The sequence below is a fragment of the Carettochelys insculpta genome, chromosome 3 (assembly GCF_033958435.1).
Source record: "Carettochelys insculpta isolate YL-2023 chromosome 3, ASM3395843v1, whole genome shotgun sequence".
Lineage (NCBI taxonomy): Eukaryota > Metazoa > Chordata > Testudines > Carettochelyidae > Carettochelys > Carettochelys insculpta.
This window is the reverse complement of record NC_134139.1, coordinates 2,325,524-2,341,241: the sequence shown is the minus strand read 5'-3', so window position 1 is coordinate 2,341,241 and position 15,718 is coordinate 2,325,524. Positions and strand designations below refer to the sequence as shown.

Genomic DNA, 15,718 nt, shown 5'->3' with positions numbered 1-15,718 from the left:
GGAAGGCTGAGTCACAAAGAAGTGACCAAGGTTCAGAGACTGGGAGGCCCCAGGGTAGCAGCCCAAGGAGGGAGTTACAGGCTGGTCCAGGGCTAATCCCCAGATGAGTCATGAGGAGGTGCCCCAGGTGAGACCAGGGCCCCATTGTGCGGGGTGTGAGGCGCACAGGGTAGGTAGGTCTAGGCTGTGAACTGGAGGGAGGCTGCAGCGTGTGCAGGTGAAGCTGAGCTAACGCCAGTCTGGCTCAATCAGCACTTGCTCCAGTAATGAGAGCGGCGTGAGCGCTACTGGGGGGAAGGGGGGGCAGCAGGTGTGTGTCCCAGGACACCACTCGCTCTTCTTCCCATTCCCAGCTATCCGGGAGACAGGGGCACGTGCATGGCGTGTGTGCGGCCTCGCTCCTGGCTGGGGAGGGCAGAGGAGTAGTAAGTCGGGAAGCTGCTGCCGTCTGCCCTCCCGAAATCACAGCCTGGATTGGCAGTGATGCTGTGGTCGCAGGGTGGCAGCAGAGGGCCCCAAGTCACGTCCCTTGCGACCTCCACTACTGTCACTTCGCCTCCCTTTGATTTAACTTCCTTCCGAGATCCCATGGCCAGAAGGCACCGTTGTGACCGTCTAGTCTGACCTGCCCAGCACAGGACAGAGACCTGCTTCAGAGCAAGTCCTAGAGCAGCGCTTTGAGAGCACAACTCTGCCTTGGTTTCAAACGCTCAGGGATGGAGAACCCACCTTGGTGAATGATAAATTGTTTCAGCAGATAATTGCTCTCGCCGTCAAAAAATTATGCCTCATTTCCAGACATCTCCAGACACTACACGGCTCTAGAGAGGGTCTTTCATACCCTGATGTGTCACATCAGAGCCCCACAACTAGCTGCACATAATGGGCGCCCTTGTAGCCAAGCGGGCTAATGGCATATTGGGGTGCATTAGGAGGAGCATTTCCAGCAGATCTAGAGAAGTTGCTGTTCTGCTCTATTCAGCACTGGTGAGGCCACATCTGGAGTATTGCATCCAGTTCTGGCCCTACTCCCCCCAGTAAAAAAACAATGTGGATGCACTGGAGGGGGTTCAGTGGAGGGCAACAAAATCGATTAAGGGGCTGGAGCACATGACCTACGAGGAGAGGCTGAGGGATCTGGGCTGATTTAGTTTGCAGAAGAGAAGACTGAGGGGCAATTTGATAGCAGCCTTCAACGTCCTGAAGAGGGGTTTCTAAAGAGGATGGAGAGAGGTTGTTCTCAGTAGTGACTGAGAGCAGGACAAGTTGCAGGGGGGTTGGGGGTTGTAGGTTGGATATTAGGGAAAACTATTTCACCAGGAGGGTGGTGAAGCACTGGAATGTGTTACCAAGAATGGTGGTGGAATCTCCATCCCTAGAGGTGTTTGAGTCCTGGCTTGACAAAATCCTGACTGGGATGATTTAGTTGAGGTTGATCCAGCTTTGGGCAGGGGGCTGGACTGGATGACCTCCCAAGATATCTTTCCGCCCTAGAAGTCTATGATTCTATGTTCCCTCTTGGATGTTTTTGCATAAAGCCAGCGTCTCTTTTCCAGTCAGCCTAGGCTAGACTGAGGTTGCTCCCCAAAGCTCTTGTACATGCTTCAGTGTGCAGTTCCCAGTCCATAGCCGCATCTACACGTGCCGGCTATTTCGAAGTAGCCGCGCCAACTTCGAAATAGCGCCCTCCACATCTACACGGGGCGAGCGCTATTTCGAAGTTGACATTGACATAAGGCGGCGAGACGTCGAAGTCGCTATCCCCATCAGGGGATGGGAATAGCGCCTTACTTCGACGTTGATCGTCGAAGTAGGGCACGTGTAGCTGATCTGCGTCCCGCAACATTGAAAGAGTGGGGTCCGCCATGGTGGCCATCAGCTGAGGGGTTGAGAGACGCTCTCTCTCCAGCCCGAGCTCTATGGTTGCTGCGTGCAGCAGCCCCTTAAAGCTCCCTGCCCCCTGCCTTCCTGTGCAGGAAGCTGAGAGTGCGTGCTGGCGGCAGCACTGACACGTGGCCTGCCTGCATGCCTCCCTGCAGCCCCAAGACACTCCCCCGCTGCGATGGCCTCCTGCCAGCCCCCCAAGCGCCCCCAGGGCCCCCCCGCAAGGGGAACCAGGGCTCCCAGGCATCCAGCCAGCCTGGGAAAAGGCAGTGGGGCCCCTCCTGGATAGAGGCCGAGATCCGGGACCTGCTGAGGCTCTGGAGCGAGGACGAGGTGCTCCAGGTAATGGGGAGCAAGAGGAGGAACGCAGATGCGTTCGCTCAGCTGGCCAAGGGCCTGGCCACCCGGGGTCACCCTGCCCGCACTCCTGACCACGTCAGCAGTAAGGTGAAGGAGCTGTGGCAGGGTTACGCCCGGGCCCGGGATGCGGCCAGCCGATCTGGGGCCGCCCCCGTCACTTGCCCCTTTTACAGGGAGCTCAGGTCCCTCCTGGGCCCCCGGCACACCTCCTCCTCGCCGGCCACTATTGACACCTCAGCCGACGAGCCCCAGCAGGCCCCGGAGGCGGAGTCCGCCCCGGAGGCAAGCCCTGCACCCCAGGGCCCCCCTAGCATCCCACCCCTGGGGTGCCGGAGGAGGAGGAGGGGGAATCCTCCTCCAGTGACGGGGGGCTGCACATCATCCTGCCGTCCCGGAGCTCCAGCAGGGCGTCCGCCCAGAGGGTGTCCCCCGACCGTGGGAGCGGACAGTCAGGTATGTATGTACCCCCCCCGGTGCGCACCCCCGGGGTTCAGGGGCGGGGACAAGAGACATTACCAGGGCCCTCCACATGCCCAGATGACCATGGCCCCAAGGACAGCAGTGGCATGTCCCTCAGAAGAGTGCATCAGCCCCTGCCCCCCCGAGCAGGACAGCGCCATGGCCGATCCCTGGGGATGGGGGGAGAGGAACCTAGGGTCCCCCGGGGGGAGGGGGAGAGACACCCATCAGCAGCAACAGCAGCATCTCCCGGGGACGGGGATGGGGAACCAGCAGCAGAGGGGTGGGGGGACAAGGACCACGGCTCGGGGCCCACACTCACGGCTGTCTCCACTCTTCTTCCCCCCCCTGTGTTCCGCAGCTGCACCATCGGAGGGCCCAGAGAGCGCCAGCGAGGTGTCAGTAGTCCCAGAGAGCCTACTGGGGCCATCACTCCAGGCCAGCCCCTCGGCGGAGCACCGACCAGCCCCAGGGCGGGGACGACAGCGGACCCAGCACCACCACCGGACGGCGACGGACCCCCAGCTGCTCGCAACCCTCCGGCGTCAGCTGGAGGTGTCGGAGCAGCGCCTGCGGGTGGACGAGCGGCAGCTGGAACTGCAAGAGCGGGTGCTGGCCTGGCGCCAGGAGGCATGGGGGGCCTTTATGCGCACTTTCGAGTGCATAGCGGACTACCTGGCCCCCCATGCTGTGCCGCCCGCCGCCCTGCCCGCTGCTCCACCCGCTGCTCTGACCGCCGTCCCACCGCCGTCCGCCACCCCGGGGCCTTCCGCCGAGGGGGGCCTGGGGCCTGCTGACACCCGCCGGCCATACCTGCCGGTTCGCCTGGCCCCCAGCCAGCCTCGGCCAGGGCTGAGGCCGAGGCGAGGGTCACGCCCACCAACCCCGGGCACCAGACAGTAGAGGGGTGCAGGGCCCAGGACGTGGCCCCCCTCTCCCTTTGTACATATTCCCCATCATATATTTGTGTATATAGTTTGTTAAAGACCCCTGTTCTTTTATGGTACCTGCCCCCCATGTAAATAGTTCCCCCCTTTTGTTCTTACTATATATATATATATTGTTAGTATTAATATAAGAGAATCCACTGTTTTTTTTTTTGTTTCAAAAACAACAGCTCCATTTTTATTTGCAAGAAAAGTGTGTGTGGGGGGTGCTCTTGGGTGCTCTGTGGTGTGGGCGTGGGGGCAGGGAGTGTTGTGGAGGATGGGGGGGGTGCAGTGGGGGGCCTGCCAGTGTTCACCCCGCGGCCTGGTCGAAATGGCCCCGCAGTGCCTCCCGGACTCAGATCCCCTCGGGGTCCACCTGGCGACTGGGGGCAGCGGGTGGCTGCACGTTGGCCCTGCCGGCCTCCACAGCCCAGCCCTGAAAGAAGGCCTCCCCCTTGCTCTCGACCAGGTTGTGGAGGGCGCTGCACGCGCCCACAATCTGGGGGATGTTGGTGGGGCCTGCATCAAGGCGGGTGAGGAGACACCTCCAGCACCTTTTGAGGCAGCCAAATGTGCGCTCTACCACCTGGCGCGCGTGGTTCAGGCGCTGGTTGAAGCGCTCCTGGCTGGCTGACAGGTGGCCCGTGTAAGGGTCCATGAGCCAGGGCCGGAGTGGGTACGCTGCATCTGCGACAACGCAGAGGGGCATGGTGGTGTCCCCCACAGGGATCTCCCGCTGGGGGATGTAGGTCCCTGCCTCCAGCCGGCGGCACAGGCCCGAGTTCCAGAATACCCAGGCATCGTGGGTGCTGCCAGGCCACCCAACATAAATGTCCAGGAAGCGGCCCCGGCTGTCCACCAAGGCCTGGAGGACCACCGAATGGTAGCCCTTCCTGTTGAGGAAGTGTCCTCCGCTGTGCTCCAGAGCACAGATGGGGATATGGGTCCCATCCAGAGCCCCAGAGCAATTTGGGAAGCCCAGGCTGGCAAACCCCGCGATGGTGGCATCCGGGTCCCCAGGCCGCATGAGCCTGTGGAGGAGCAGGGCGTTGATAGCGCGGACGACCTGCAGGGGAAGGACATGGGAGAGCACCAGTGAGGGGTGCGCAGGGTGTGTCTGGCCCTCTCCCCCAGGGCTCCCTCCCCCCCAGGGCTGCCCATCCCCCCAGGGCTCCCCCCCCGTGGGTCCTCTTACCTCCATGAGGATGGCCCCGACGGTGGCCTTGCCGACGCCAAACTGCTGCCCCACGGATCGGTAGCTGTCTGGAGTGGCCAGCTTCCAGACAGCGATGCCGACCCGTTTCTCCACCGTGAGGGCACGCCGCATGGCGGTGTCCTGGTGCCTCAGTGCGGGGGTGAGCCACTGGCAGAGCTCCAGAAATGTCTGCCGGCTCATACGAAAGTTCCTGAGCCAGTGGTCGTCGTCCCACTCGCCGAGCACCAGCCGCTCCCACCAGTCGGTGCTTGTAGGGTAGCTCCACAGCTGGCGGCGTGTGCGGCGGGGGGGGGGGGGGGCGGTGTTGGAGGGCAGCAAGGTCTGGGGTTGCTTCCTCCTCCCCTGGGGGCAGTTCCTCTTCTGTGAATAAAAGGTGGTCAGCTGCCTCCTGCATGGCATCGAGCAGGGCGAGCACTGCTCCTGCAGGGGCGGCTGTTTGGACCTCTGGCGGGTGCTGCTGCTGGGGGTCCATGACTGTGTCGCCCAAGGTGTGCGTGCCTATGGCTCTGCAGACCGCGTGCTGTGGAGGCTGAGTGCGTCTGGGAGGGGCCCTTTAAGGGAGCGGCTAGCTGTTGCCCCGGAAGTGCTAGTCCGCCCTGTGACCCTGTCTGCAGCTGTTCCTGGCACCCTTATTTCGATGTGTGCTACTTTGGCGCGTAGACGTTCCCTCGCAGCGCCTATTTCGATGTGGTGCTGCCCAACGTCGACGTTGAATGTCGACGGCACCAGCCCTGGGGGACGTGTAAACGCTATTCATCGAAATAGCATATTTCGATGTCGCTACATCGAAATAAACTATTTCTATGTCGCATACACGTGTAGACGTACCTTGTGTGAAGCAATGTCACCTCTGCAGGTAATTTCTTCCTGGAAATACAAATACAGCTCGTATTTGTTTGTAGGAGTGTAAACCAATCAAAACCTCTCACTAGAAGGACAAGGGAAGCAAGCTCATTTTATTAATGAAATCCACAACAAAACTCAAAGGAAACAGCTTGGAACAAAGAGACAAAACAGCTTAATAATTTAATGACTCAGAGCCAGATTGTCAGCTTCTCTAAGATGAAATGCTGTATGAAACATTGCTGATTTACACCATCTGAGGATATGGCTGACACAGCTGACTTTCTTATGGTGCTTCCAAAATATTTACATAGTGAATATAATCCTGCTGGCTGCAAGGCCAGTATGACTCCAGCAAGTTGCCATCTACAGCACTATTCTAACAATCAGAACGGGACTAGTGTGGGAATATATTGGAAAAGGCGGCAATGTTGAGAGAGGCTGTATAAATAATGAGTGAAAGAAAAGCATCCAGGACTTAATTTCTGTCTACGTTTTCAAAGACATATTAAACCAGCCAAACTTGTTCTTTAATAATTCTCAGTATTTCACACATCAAGAGGCAATCCATACCTTTAATTAATTTGCCTCTTGCAGTCAAGAAGACATCATTACAGAAATTTTTTCAAAAGAGAGAAATAATGAATATGATTATCATAGGGAGAAAAACATAGTAAGTAAAACTCAAGAGGACAACGAGGTTATTATGATCTGAAAATCAGTAACCACTTGAGCAACAATGAAGTTGTCATCATAAGCAATATTTTGCACAAAGGGCAAAGAATAAAGTGATTCAAGGACATTTGAAAATCTGATTTGAAAAATACGCACAGTAGGCACAATGGGCATTAGAGCTCTCGATCATATTTGCATCTGGTAGACACACGTTTTGCTTGCTTTTTTAAAAATATTTGTGGAAATTAATCTCAGGATTGTTTCTGAGATTAATTTGGCACCCACATAGGAATCAGGTTCAAATTTGTGTCAAATACATAATAGTTTGTGAGGTGAAAGGTTTCTTCAATATCAGCAAAATCTTCTGCATGTGGAACAAACAAGAAAGATCTTGAAAGGCTCACAGAATTTCTTCACTGTTTTAATCTTTACTGTGATAAGAATCATATTTAGTATTTTATGGCCTTTTTCATCTTCAGGGTACTTGACGTTAGCTAATTAATTCATCATGTTCTTATTTTAAAGCTCCCCTTTTGTCTGCCAAGCAACAGAGTGAGTACGGCTGCATGAACAACTGAAATACAGGAATCATAAAAGGATTAAGTCATTGTCATAAAGTACACAGTGTGAATGCCAAACAGCCTGGCCATTAACCAGTGGCCAAGGAAGTCAATGAAAAGACTCCCATTGACCTTATCTGGCCTTGCACAGGCCCCTTGCTTTAGCAGAATGAAGATGCAAGGCTGTTCAGCAGCTAACCAGTCCATTCTGGGAAGGAAGAGAATGGGAGTTCTGCATTTGTTGCACTGGGAGCCCTACAAAAAGTCCCAGGAGCCTCGTTGAGTGCAGCAGCAGTGGAGTCAGGCCTTCTCAGAGAATGGGGGAGGCCAGGCCATTTTGAGTTTAGAAGCCCCAAGCCCCTGATGTATCTAACTTCTCATCCACATGAAAAACCAGTCCAGTAGCAGTTTAAAGACTAACAAAATAATTTATTAGGTGATGAGCTTTTGTGGGACAGACCCACTTCTTCTGACCATAGCCATACCAGAACAGACTCAATATTTAAGGCACAGAGAATCAAACATAGTAATCAAGGTAGACCAATCAGAAAAATTATCATCGAGGTGAGCAAATCAGAGAGCAGAGGGGCAGAAGGGGAGGAGCAGCGAGTCAAGAATTAGCTAAAGCAAAGTATGTAAAAGAGCCCTTGTAATGACCTAGAAAATTGTCATCCTGGTTCAAACCACATGTTAATGTGTCAAATTTGAATATAAAAGAGTATTCAGCAGCCTCTCTTTCGAAATGGCTGTGAAAATTCCTCTTCAGTAACATGCAGACTTTCAGGTCATTAACAGAATGGCCCACTCCATTAAAGCACTGGCTGACAGGTTTGTGAATCAGAAGTGTTTTTATGTCTGTTTTATGCCCATTAATTGTCTGAGAGAGTTTGAAGTCTGTCCAATATACAAAGCATGTGGGCATTGTTGGCACATGATGGCATATATGATATTAGTTGAGACACATGAGAATGTGCCCGTGATTCATCCACATGGTCATACTAAAACCAAGAGAACGTATGAAAATGAACACTTGAGACATTTCTTTACAAACATTTAAGTCATTATACCAATAGCATGTATATTAAAAATGCATGCTTTGAGTGTTAATTTCTACTGCTGGCAAAACTCTTCATTTGAGGAATGCTTTCCTGGCTTTGTTGTGTGCAATCTTGTTTATAATTGGAGAAAAAATCTTAATTTACGTGAAATGTCACTGTTAATGTTAAGCCTGTAAATGGAGTTTCATAACATAGAATCACTAATCACAGAAGCTATTCCGGTCTCCAGTCACACCGATGAAAATATGTATGTGACCAAAAAATTGGCAAAGGCCCGTGGTCCCACAATGATTTAAATCTGTTTCTGCAGGTATGTGTAGCTTGTTTTGTTGTCTCTGTTATAACTGTGAGGTGTCTCGTAAAAGGAAACGACATGGTAGAAAATGTCAAAATGTGAAGTCCCTTTGTCTCCTGAGGCCTGGGCCAAACGGCCCTCCTGGACTCCCTTTGGATAGGGCCTGATCAGGATGCTGTGTGTGGGGAAGGATATTTGTTTGTTTGGTGGATGGAGACAACTGTCTGGGGCTGGTAATTCAGGGATGTGCTCTGGCCTGTGTTCCACAAGTCAGACTACATGACCGCAGAGGTCTCTTGTAGCCTTAGAATAGATTGATCTGTCTGCTGGCAACCAGCTTCATTGCTCATCATACATAGCTGCACTTGGCTTGCTGCGAGATTGGAAGATTGACAGCCTCCTATGACCTGCTGCTGGGCATCCAGGTGTTCTGTGTGCTCCTCTTCCTCAAGATGCTTCTCTGCTTGCCCTTCTGCTGCTTCTCACATCGCCGTTCCTTCCTGTGCCAGGCGGACGAAGAAGGGAAGGGGTCAGCGTCTCTTACCTTTTCCAAACAACAGTGTGTCCCCACCCCTGTAAAAACCTAGGAGGCATTTTCCCAGGGGGTCGTTTTGCGTATGTTAGTTTTCTTGCAATTTTATGCGCATGCAGAATTTGAAGAAGTCGTCTTTGAGCCGGCAGTTGCACAGACATCATGCTGTATAATACAGGTTAGGATGACCAAAAGCAGAGCTGACCTCATGGTTACGGTACTGGGTTGGGTTGCAGGAGGTCTGAGTTCAATTCTTTGCTCTACAGTCACCTTCGCGCATGTACTTTGCACAGTTGCTTTAGGTTTGCCTGTGCAAGTGTCTGGTTTGCTGGAAGCTGGGTGTCAGACAGCCTGTGTAGGGTAAGCACATGGATCCTGTGCAGCAGCTGTCCATTAATGCCCTTTCATCTCATTCCATGTCCATGAGGACAGGATCACAGCGCTCCAGCAAACCCTCGTGCCTGTCAGCGGCGCTCACCCGGACGGGCAGTTCAGACGGCCTGTACAATTCCCAGGCTGTCTGCAGAAGGACTTCTGTCTGCCAGGGGTGTGGAAAAATGCTCCCTGACAGACAGCTTTCACCGAGCGTAGCACTGGGGTGGTAGCACGTTGTCGGTGGGAGATACGCTGCCATCAACATCGCTACTGAGGCGCCACTTGTGGCGGGTGTTTTCATGATGCTGATTATGAAAGCTCTCCCACCAGCATAATGAAACACCCCCCGTGAATGGCGCCATGATAGCTGTGTTGATGGCAGAGTATCTTCCACAGACATTGCGTAACCCACACCAGCGCTGTTGTTCAGTGACTACACCGTAGACCTTACTGTGGCGCAGCTGTAGAGTAATATAGGCTACGGTTACACTGATCCAAACCACTGGCAGCAGTATGCAAATGGATGGCCTTGAAAATGCAAATGGCCACTCGTTTGCATATTTGCTCACTGGCAGATGCTGCCTCCAGCACAAAAAAAGCTGTGTGAACCTGGTTCTGCTGGCGAACCCCTCCCCTTCGTTGGCAGCCTCTTACGCCTGAGGAAATAGACACACCCATCAATTCCTTCTGAGTTGATATATTTATGCAGGAGCATATTTCAGTTTAAGAAAAGTACGTCTACATTCCATGCCGGAGAACCGGTGAGCATCTAATAATGTTTTGCTGCTGTTGTTTTGTTTTGTTTTTCTGTGGAAAGATAAATCACCTTTTCAAAAAAATACTCTTCACCTCCAACATTTTGGTTAAATACTACTGCCTAAATTTCCTCATGCATCTTATTGCTCAGATGCCCTGTGAGAGGGCAGTTGTTGACGTGTCCTGGTACAGAAAAGGTTAAAAACAGCCCTGAGAGAGGGCTCTCCTCAGAGCCAATCAGGACGAAAGATGGTGGCAGCCAATCAGAGCCAGGAGGGCTGTATAAATGAAATGGCTGGCCAGGGTGAGCACACTCTTGCTTCAGCCCTGGAGAGAGAGGAACCTAGCTGTTTGCTAGGGTTGGGTACCACAGACAGAGCAGTGCTGGGGAAAGGCAAGGTGAACTGGGGAGCTCTGGCCAGGCAAGAACAAGACTGCAGGGCCTGAGACAAGGCCTTAGGGTGCTACGGTGGCAGAGAGGCAGCCAGGGCAGCAGAAGGCAGCAGGTCCATCCCCTGGCCAGTGATGAGTGGCCATCTCAGACTGCAGTTTGCCCCTGAAGTAAGGGGCTAGATGAAGGCTGGCAGTGGGTCACTAAGGCAAGGTGGGTATTGGGGCCTGGAGTTCCCTAGGAGAGGAGAATCCCAGACTGTGGGGCACAACGGCAGGGCAGTATTCTGGGAGAAGGGCTCCATGGTCAGGAAGGGGTGCAGCTCCTGAAATAAGGTGGAGAACAACCTCATGTGCGACAGTGGGGTGAGACATTGTCCAGAAGAGGGCATGCTGGAGGCTTGAACAGCTAATCCCCTTGTGCCCAGAAGGAGTTGCCACAGTGGTGAGTCACACCTGTTACATATTCTTAATTTTACCTATGGGTCAGATGCTCTAACAGGTGTATTATGGGAGTCCCTGATTGTGACGCATCATGGGAAATGTAGTTTGGCTCAGGCCTCTGTCCCATAAAGGAAAACAGCAGCATGCCACACCTGAACTACAACTTCCATGAGACACCACAGCTGCATTTCTGACTTGAAACTTTGGGGGATGTGTTTTTTTGTTTTTTTTGTTGACAAAAACTACATTGACAAACAGGGTAGACAGAATTTTTTCAACTAGACTCCTGAGAGTATGTTTATTTTCATTATTCATAAGTAAAGTAAGTCTGATATTTTCTTTTTATAAGAACACTAGACTTATAGACCAGCCAGCCTAGCTTTGATACCTGGAAAGATACTGGAACAAGCTATGAAGCAATTTGTAAGTACCTAGTCAGATACAGCTGGAAGGAATAGCCAATGTGGATTTATCATGAACCACTCATGCTAAACCAACCTGATGTCCTTTTTGACCAGGTTAATTGGCTTAGTGGGTGTGGGGGAAGCTGTAGATATGATATATCTTGATTTTAGTAAGACTTTTGCAACAGTGTTGTATGACATGCTCATAATTAAACAAGGAAATGGGGTCAGATGAAATTACTATAAGGTATGTGAACAACTGGCTGAAAGACTTTACTCGAAGGGTAGTTATCAGTGGCTCACTGTCAAACTGAGAGGGCACATCCAGTGGGATCCTGTGGGGGTCACTCCAGGGTCTGGCGCTAGTCACTACTTTTATTAATGACTTGGATAATGGAGCGGCGAGTACAAGTATAATACTTACAGAGGAAAACAAGGTGGTAGAGGTTTCAAGCATTCACAAGCACGGGATTTGTAACAGCAACGAAGGGTCCTGTGGCACCTTGTAGACTAACAAAAGTTTTGAGCATGAGCTTTCGTGAGCACAGACTCACTTCATCAGATGCACTGTGATGAGTGAGTCTGTGCTCACAAAAGCTCATGCTCAAAACTTTTCTGTTAGTCTATAAGGTGCCACAGGCCCCTTCGTTGCTGTTACAGATCCAGACTAACACGGCCACCCCTCCGATACTTGAAGCATGGGATTAGAATTCAAAATAGCCTTGACCAATTGGAGAACCAGTCTGAATTCGAGAAGACGAACTGGAGGAGGGTGTAATCCATCCCCTCTCCTAGATCATTAATAAGAGGGCTACCAGCCCTCCTTGACTAGACTGCTCTGCGTTCGTTCCTGTGTTCAGCCATAAATCTGACAGCTGCAAGGCTAAGGCAAAAGCTGTGACTCTGAGTTCTCCATAAGCTGTTGCTGTTTTGAATCTGCAATTTGTCAGTAACATCTGGACACGGGCACTGCTCTCCCCTGACTGCACAGCAGCCACTGACATTAGCATAGTGGTTCTATGGTGGTACCGAAAGAGTCCAGCTGTGCTCAGGGCCCCATCGCGCTAAGTGCAGCTCATGTGCATAAGAGGGTCTGTCTCCACAGTCCCTGACAAACTACACAGCTGAGCCAGACACAGGGCAGGAGAGGGCTGATTTGCATCTCCATGGGGCAGCGAATGAGGAGCAAAGGCTCGGGGAAAGGAAGAGCTCAGCCTTGCAGCCTGAGGCCAATGGCAGCATTGGCCGATGTCATTAGGAGCAGCAGCGGGCCCAAGGGGGCTGCACCAGGCCTGGGGCAGAGCTGGGGAATGAGCTCTGATCTCTGGTGCCCCCGTCTTGTGGCTGAGCCATAACTTTAAGCGAGATGTCCCAAGGCGCTGAGTAGCCCTGTGTGCTACTGCATGCCCTAGAGAAGTCGGGATCTAGTCACTCATAGGTACATTTGGGGAGATCCTAATACGAACCTTCAGTTACATTTCTAGTGCCAGCTGCTCCGCTGGTGCAAAGCCTGTCGTGCTTTGCACCACCTGCGGCTCTGGCTCAGGCTGTGTGGCGGTTTTCTGAGTGATATCAGAGCTGAGTGCCACCTCAGGGCTCTCAAGCCAGTACCTGCAGGGTCAGGGACAGGCACTTCCAGCAGAGAGAAGTGAAATCCAATTCTTGGAAGCGTGTTGAAGTGAAATGTAACCAGGCAGACCCCTGCTGCTGCAGAAATGATGTGACTCTCTCGCTGGGTCCAAAGCATTTCAAATTCTCATTGATGTCTAGTTTTAAAGCTGTGGCTGGGGGGAGTCATGAGTTTGTTTTCATCAGACAGCTCTAGCGAAGCGGGGGAGAGATCCGTGCCGGCGCCAGTGAAAGGAAGCTGAAATCTCTCCATCCCCTTTCATATTCTTCCCCAGGACTGGAAGGGTTAGTTGCTGCTTTCCCCTTGAGGGCCTTGGCCAATCATTTGAGGAGAGGCCTCCCACGGAGCTGAGAAGAAATTACAGGATTTCAAAGGCGCCCATTCACCAGCTCCTCTGCAGCCTGGAGCTTATTCTTAGCACTCAGAAGAGGCAACTGCAGGCCAGGGTTCCCTCCGTGTGACAGACTCGGAAACTCTCTCTCTTGATTGATTTTTGGTTGAGTTGTAGAAATGAATATTCATATTTATCTGAGAAAGCAACTTCTTAATGCCTTTCGTCACCACATGTAAGTGCGAAACTAGTTTCTCATCTTTGGTTTTCTTCAAAAATAAATGTAGAAATAGATTGAACGTCGAACCAGATTTGAGGGGAAAGCTTTCTGCTTTTGCTCCTGACGTAAAGTTGCGATGTGATGCAAAACTACATCTCCTTTCCCATTAGTTCTCTTTTTAGTTATTTAAAAACTATAAAGTACACGTAATAAATCACTTACATTCAACTCCTTAAATTATAACTAAACTTTACTACTGTTAAAATTCTATTGGTCAGACTCTAATTAAGGCAATAACAGTAAGTTAGGCACTTAAGTATTTTATATCCAGATTTATATTTTATGTACTATTATTATTGTGAATAAATAATAAGCAGTAAAAATGTATTCGTTTTTCATTTTTTTTGTGTGTTTATATTTTTGGGCCATGAAAAAAGGTGCAGGAAAAAAAAAGCCTGAGTCCCAACTACATAAAGTTTGGGGAACCCTGCATTAAAACATTTGGGAGAGAGTGTTGTTAAAAGTGAGCACCTCCTTTCTCTCTCAGACCGACAACAGAATCGGAGAGTCAGGACATCACGTGCGTTGCAGTCTCTGGATGGGATGGCGGCTCCTGCAGACGTACCCAAGCTAGTTTTGCTCTTGACATGACACTGGCAGCTTGTGCTTCAGGGTGGCCAAGCTGCCCGAGCCATTTCCCAGGGTCCTCAGCAAGCCTGTGCTGCCAGAGCCTCACAGCTAGCTGTACTTGGGCTAGCAAGATTGATGCTCACTGATAGAATATATCTGCGTATGCGTCAATCCCACCTCTGAGTGCAGCGTAGACACCTCTTAGACTGTGTCTTGATGGGCCAGCTGGAGCTGGGGTAATGCCATTGTGGTTCTAAGCAATGAGAGTTTGTATTTTACAGTGCATTGGTTTCCCTGCAAATCTCACAGCAGGCAGTCCCCAGAGCCTCCTCTCCTCCAGTCTTCGCTTTCTGCCAGAGCAGAACTCCTCTGCAGCCATGGGCAAGAGGGGGCAATGCCTCCCCAGGGTCTTAGTGCTCACCCAACCTCCCCCACCCCTTTCTGTCCCTGTTCTGACCATCTCTGAAGGCTCCCACAGCAGGTGGGTGCAGCTTGGAGACTGGTGACTCTTCCCCAGAAGTGGATCTGTAAAGTAAAAAGCTGTCCAGCATACCAGGCCTACTGGTACAGCACAGAAGCTGTGGAAGAACCGCCAAGCGGTAATGAAGTCATTTAACAGTCATGTGTCAACCCTGAATTTACTGACAAAACTGCTCCGCATTACTATGCAGACAGGCCTTTCGCGTAACATTTGCTTTAAATATTTCATTAGTTTGTTGCTGCAGTTTATAAAATCACAGCTCTTAAAAAAAAAAAAAAACCTTGCAGAGATTTTTTTGCTGGATGAGCTCGGTATTCAGCTTTAGCCTTCCATGTTTGGATCTTCCACTAGCTTTCAAATAAACTCTTCAAAAGACCACCTGGATCTAAAATAAGCCTTCTAGTTACTATAGGAGAAAAACTTGGTCTCAAAATCTTCCCGTCTTTTCTATCCAGCCTCCTCTCCTTTCACCCAGTCTCTGCTGATGAGAGCCCTAAGGGGACCACATTGCTTTTCTTTCAGAAAGCTGGGGCCGTGAGTTTCCCTTTCTTTACTTCTGTTTGGTAAACTAGTTTTAAGGGACTCTTCCACAAAGTCAGTACCTTCCTAAGAGATACAGTCTTTGGAAATGTATTTTTAACATAAACACATGGTGAATTTCATAAACATGTCTTTTGCTGCAGAGATCATACAGAGGAAATTAGCGTTCCCATTTGCTCAAGCAATGAACTTTGTTAGGAACACACTAAACTGCTCTGATTAATTTAAAATAATCTTTGTTTCAGTGTGCTAAGGATGTAGTAATCTGAAACGATTAGTTTATGAAGGCTTAAGAGTACATTTAACACATAAAATCATCTTAGAAATAGTGATTAAGAAAACATATGTCATAGAACTGGAAGAGACCTTTGGAGGTCAGAGTCTAGTCCCCTGCTTTCACAGCAGGGCCTATCACCAGTCCTGACAGGTTTTAAAAAAAAACAAAAAAACAAAAAAACCTGACCTGCCCCAGACACTGGGAAGGCCCCCTCAGGGACTGAGCTCACAACCCTCAAGGTCAGAGCTCTAACCACTGAGTGGTCCCACCCTCCACCCCATGTACAGTGTAAAATAGAGAAGGGCTGTACCTTGTGTGCTGTAATATTTCTTGTGTTCAGCAGACAACTGACTTGCCCTTACTACAAAGTTTTTGCAAATAAAACTCTGGCAAACTTCAAGCTGTACAAAAAACCTGTGCCTGACCTTT

At 50.9% G+C, this 15,718-nt stretch overlaps 1 protein-coding gene and 1 long non-coding RNA gene across 3 annotated transcripts in view; both read left to right on the top strand.

Annotated features, from left to right (window-relative positions):
* LOC142010781 (uncharacterized) overlaps positions 1 to 15,718 on the top strand; it is a 60,486-nt gene that overhangs the window by 33,340 nt on the left and 11,428 nt on the right. The gene's annotated exons all lie outside the window — the stretch shown is intronic.
* LOC142010763 (uncharacterized) lies at positions 104 to 3,806 on the top strand. Its single transcript, XM_074989173.1, has 3 exons — positions 104 to 127; positions 2,556 to 2,697; positions 3,065 to 3,806. Exons 1-3 carry the CDS (start codon positions 104 to 106, stop codon positions 3,604 to 3,606), a joined length of 708 nt encoding a protein of 235 aa, XP_074845274.1. The 3' UTR covers positions 3,607 to 3,806.

Coding starts and splice junctions, on each gene's coding strand:
- LOC142010763 (XM_074989173.1), top strand. CDS start 104: ATGAGTCATGAGGAGGTGCCCCAG. Junction 128..2,555: donor GTCATGAGGAGGTGCCCCAG/GTGAGACCAGGG, acceptor GGGCCCCCCTAG/CATCCCACCCCTGGGGTGCC. Junction 2,698..3,064: donor CCGTGGGAGCGGACAGTCAG/GTATGTATGTAC, acceptor TGTGTTCCGCAG/CTGCACCATCGGAGGGCCCA.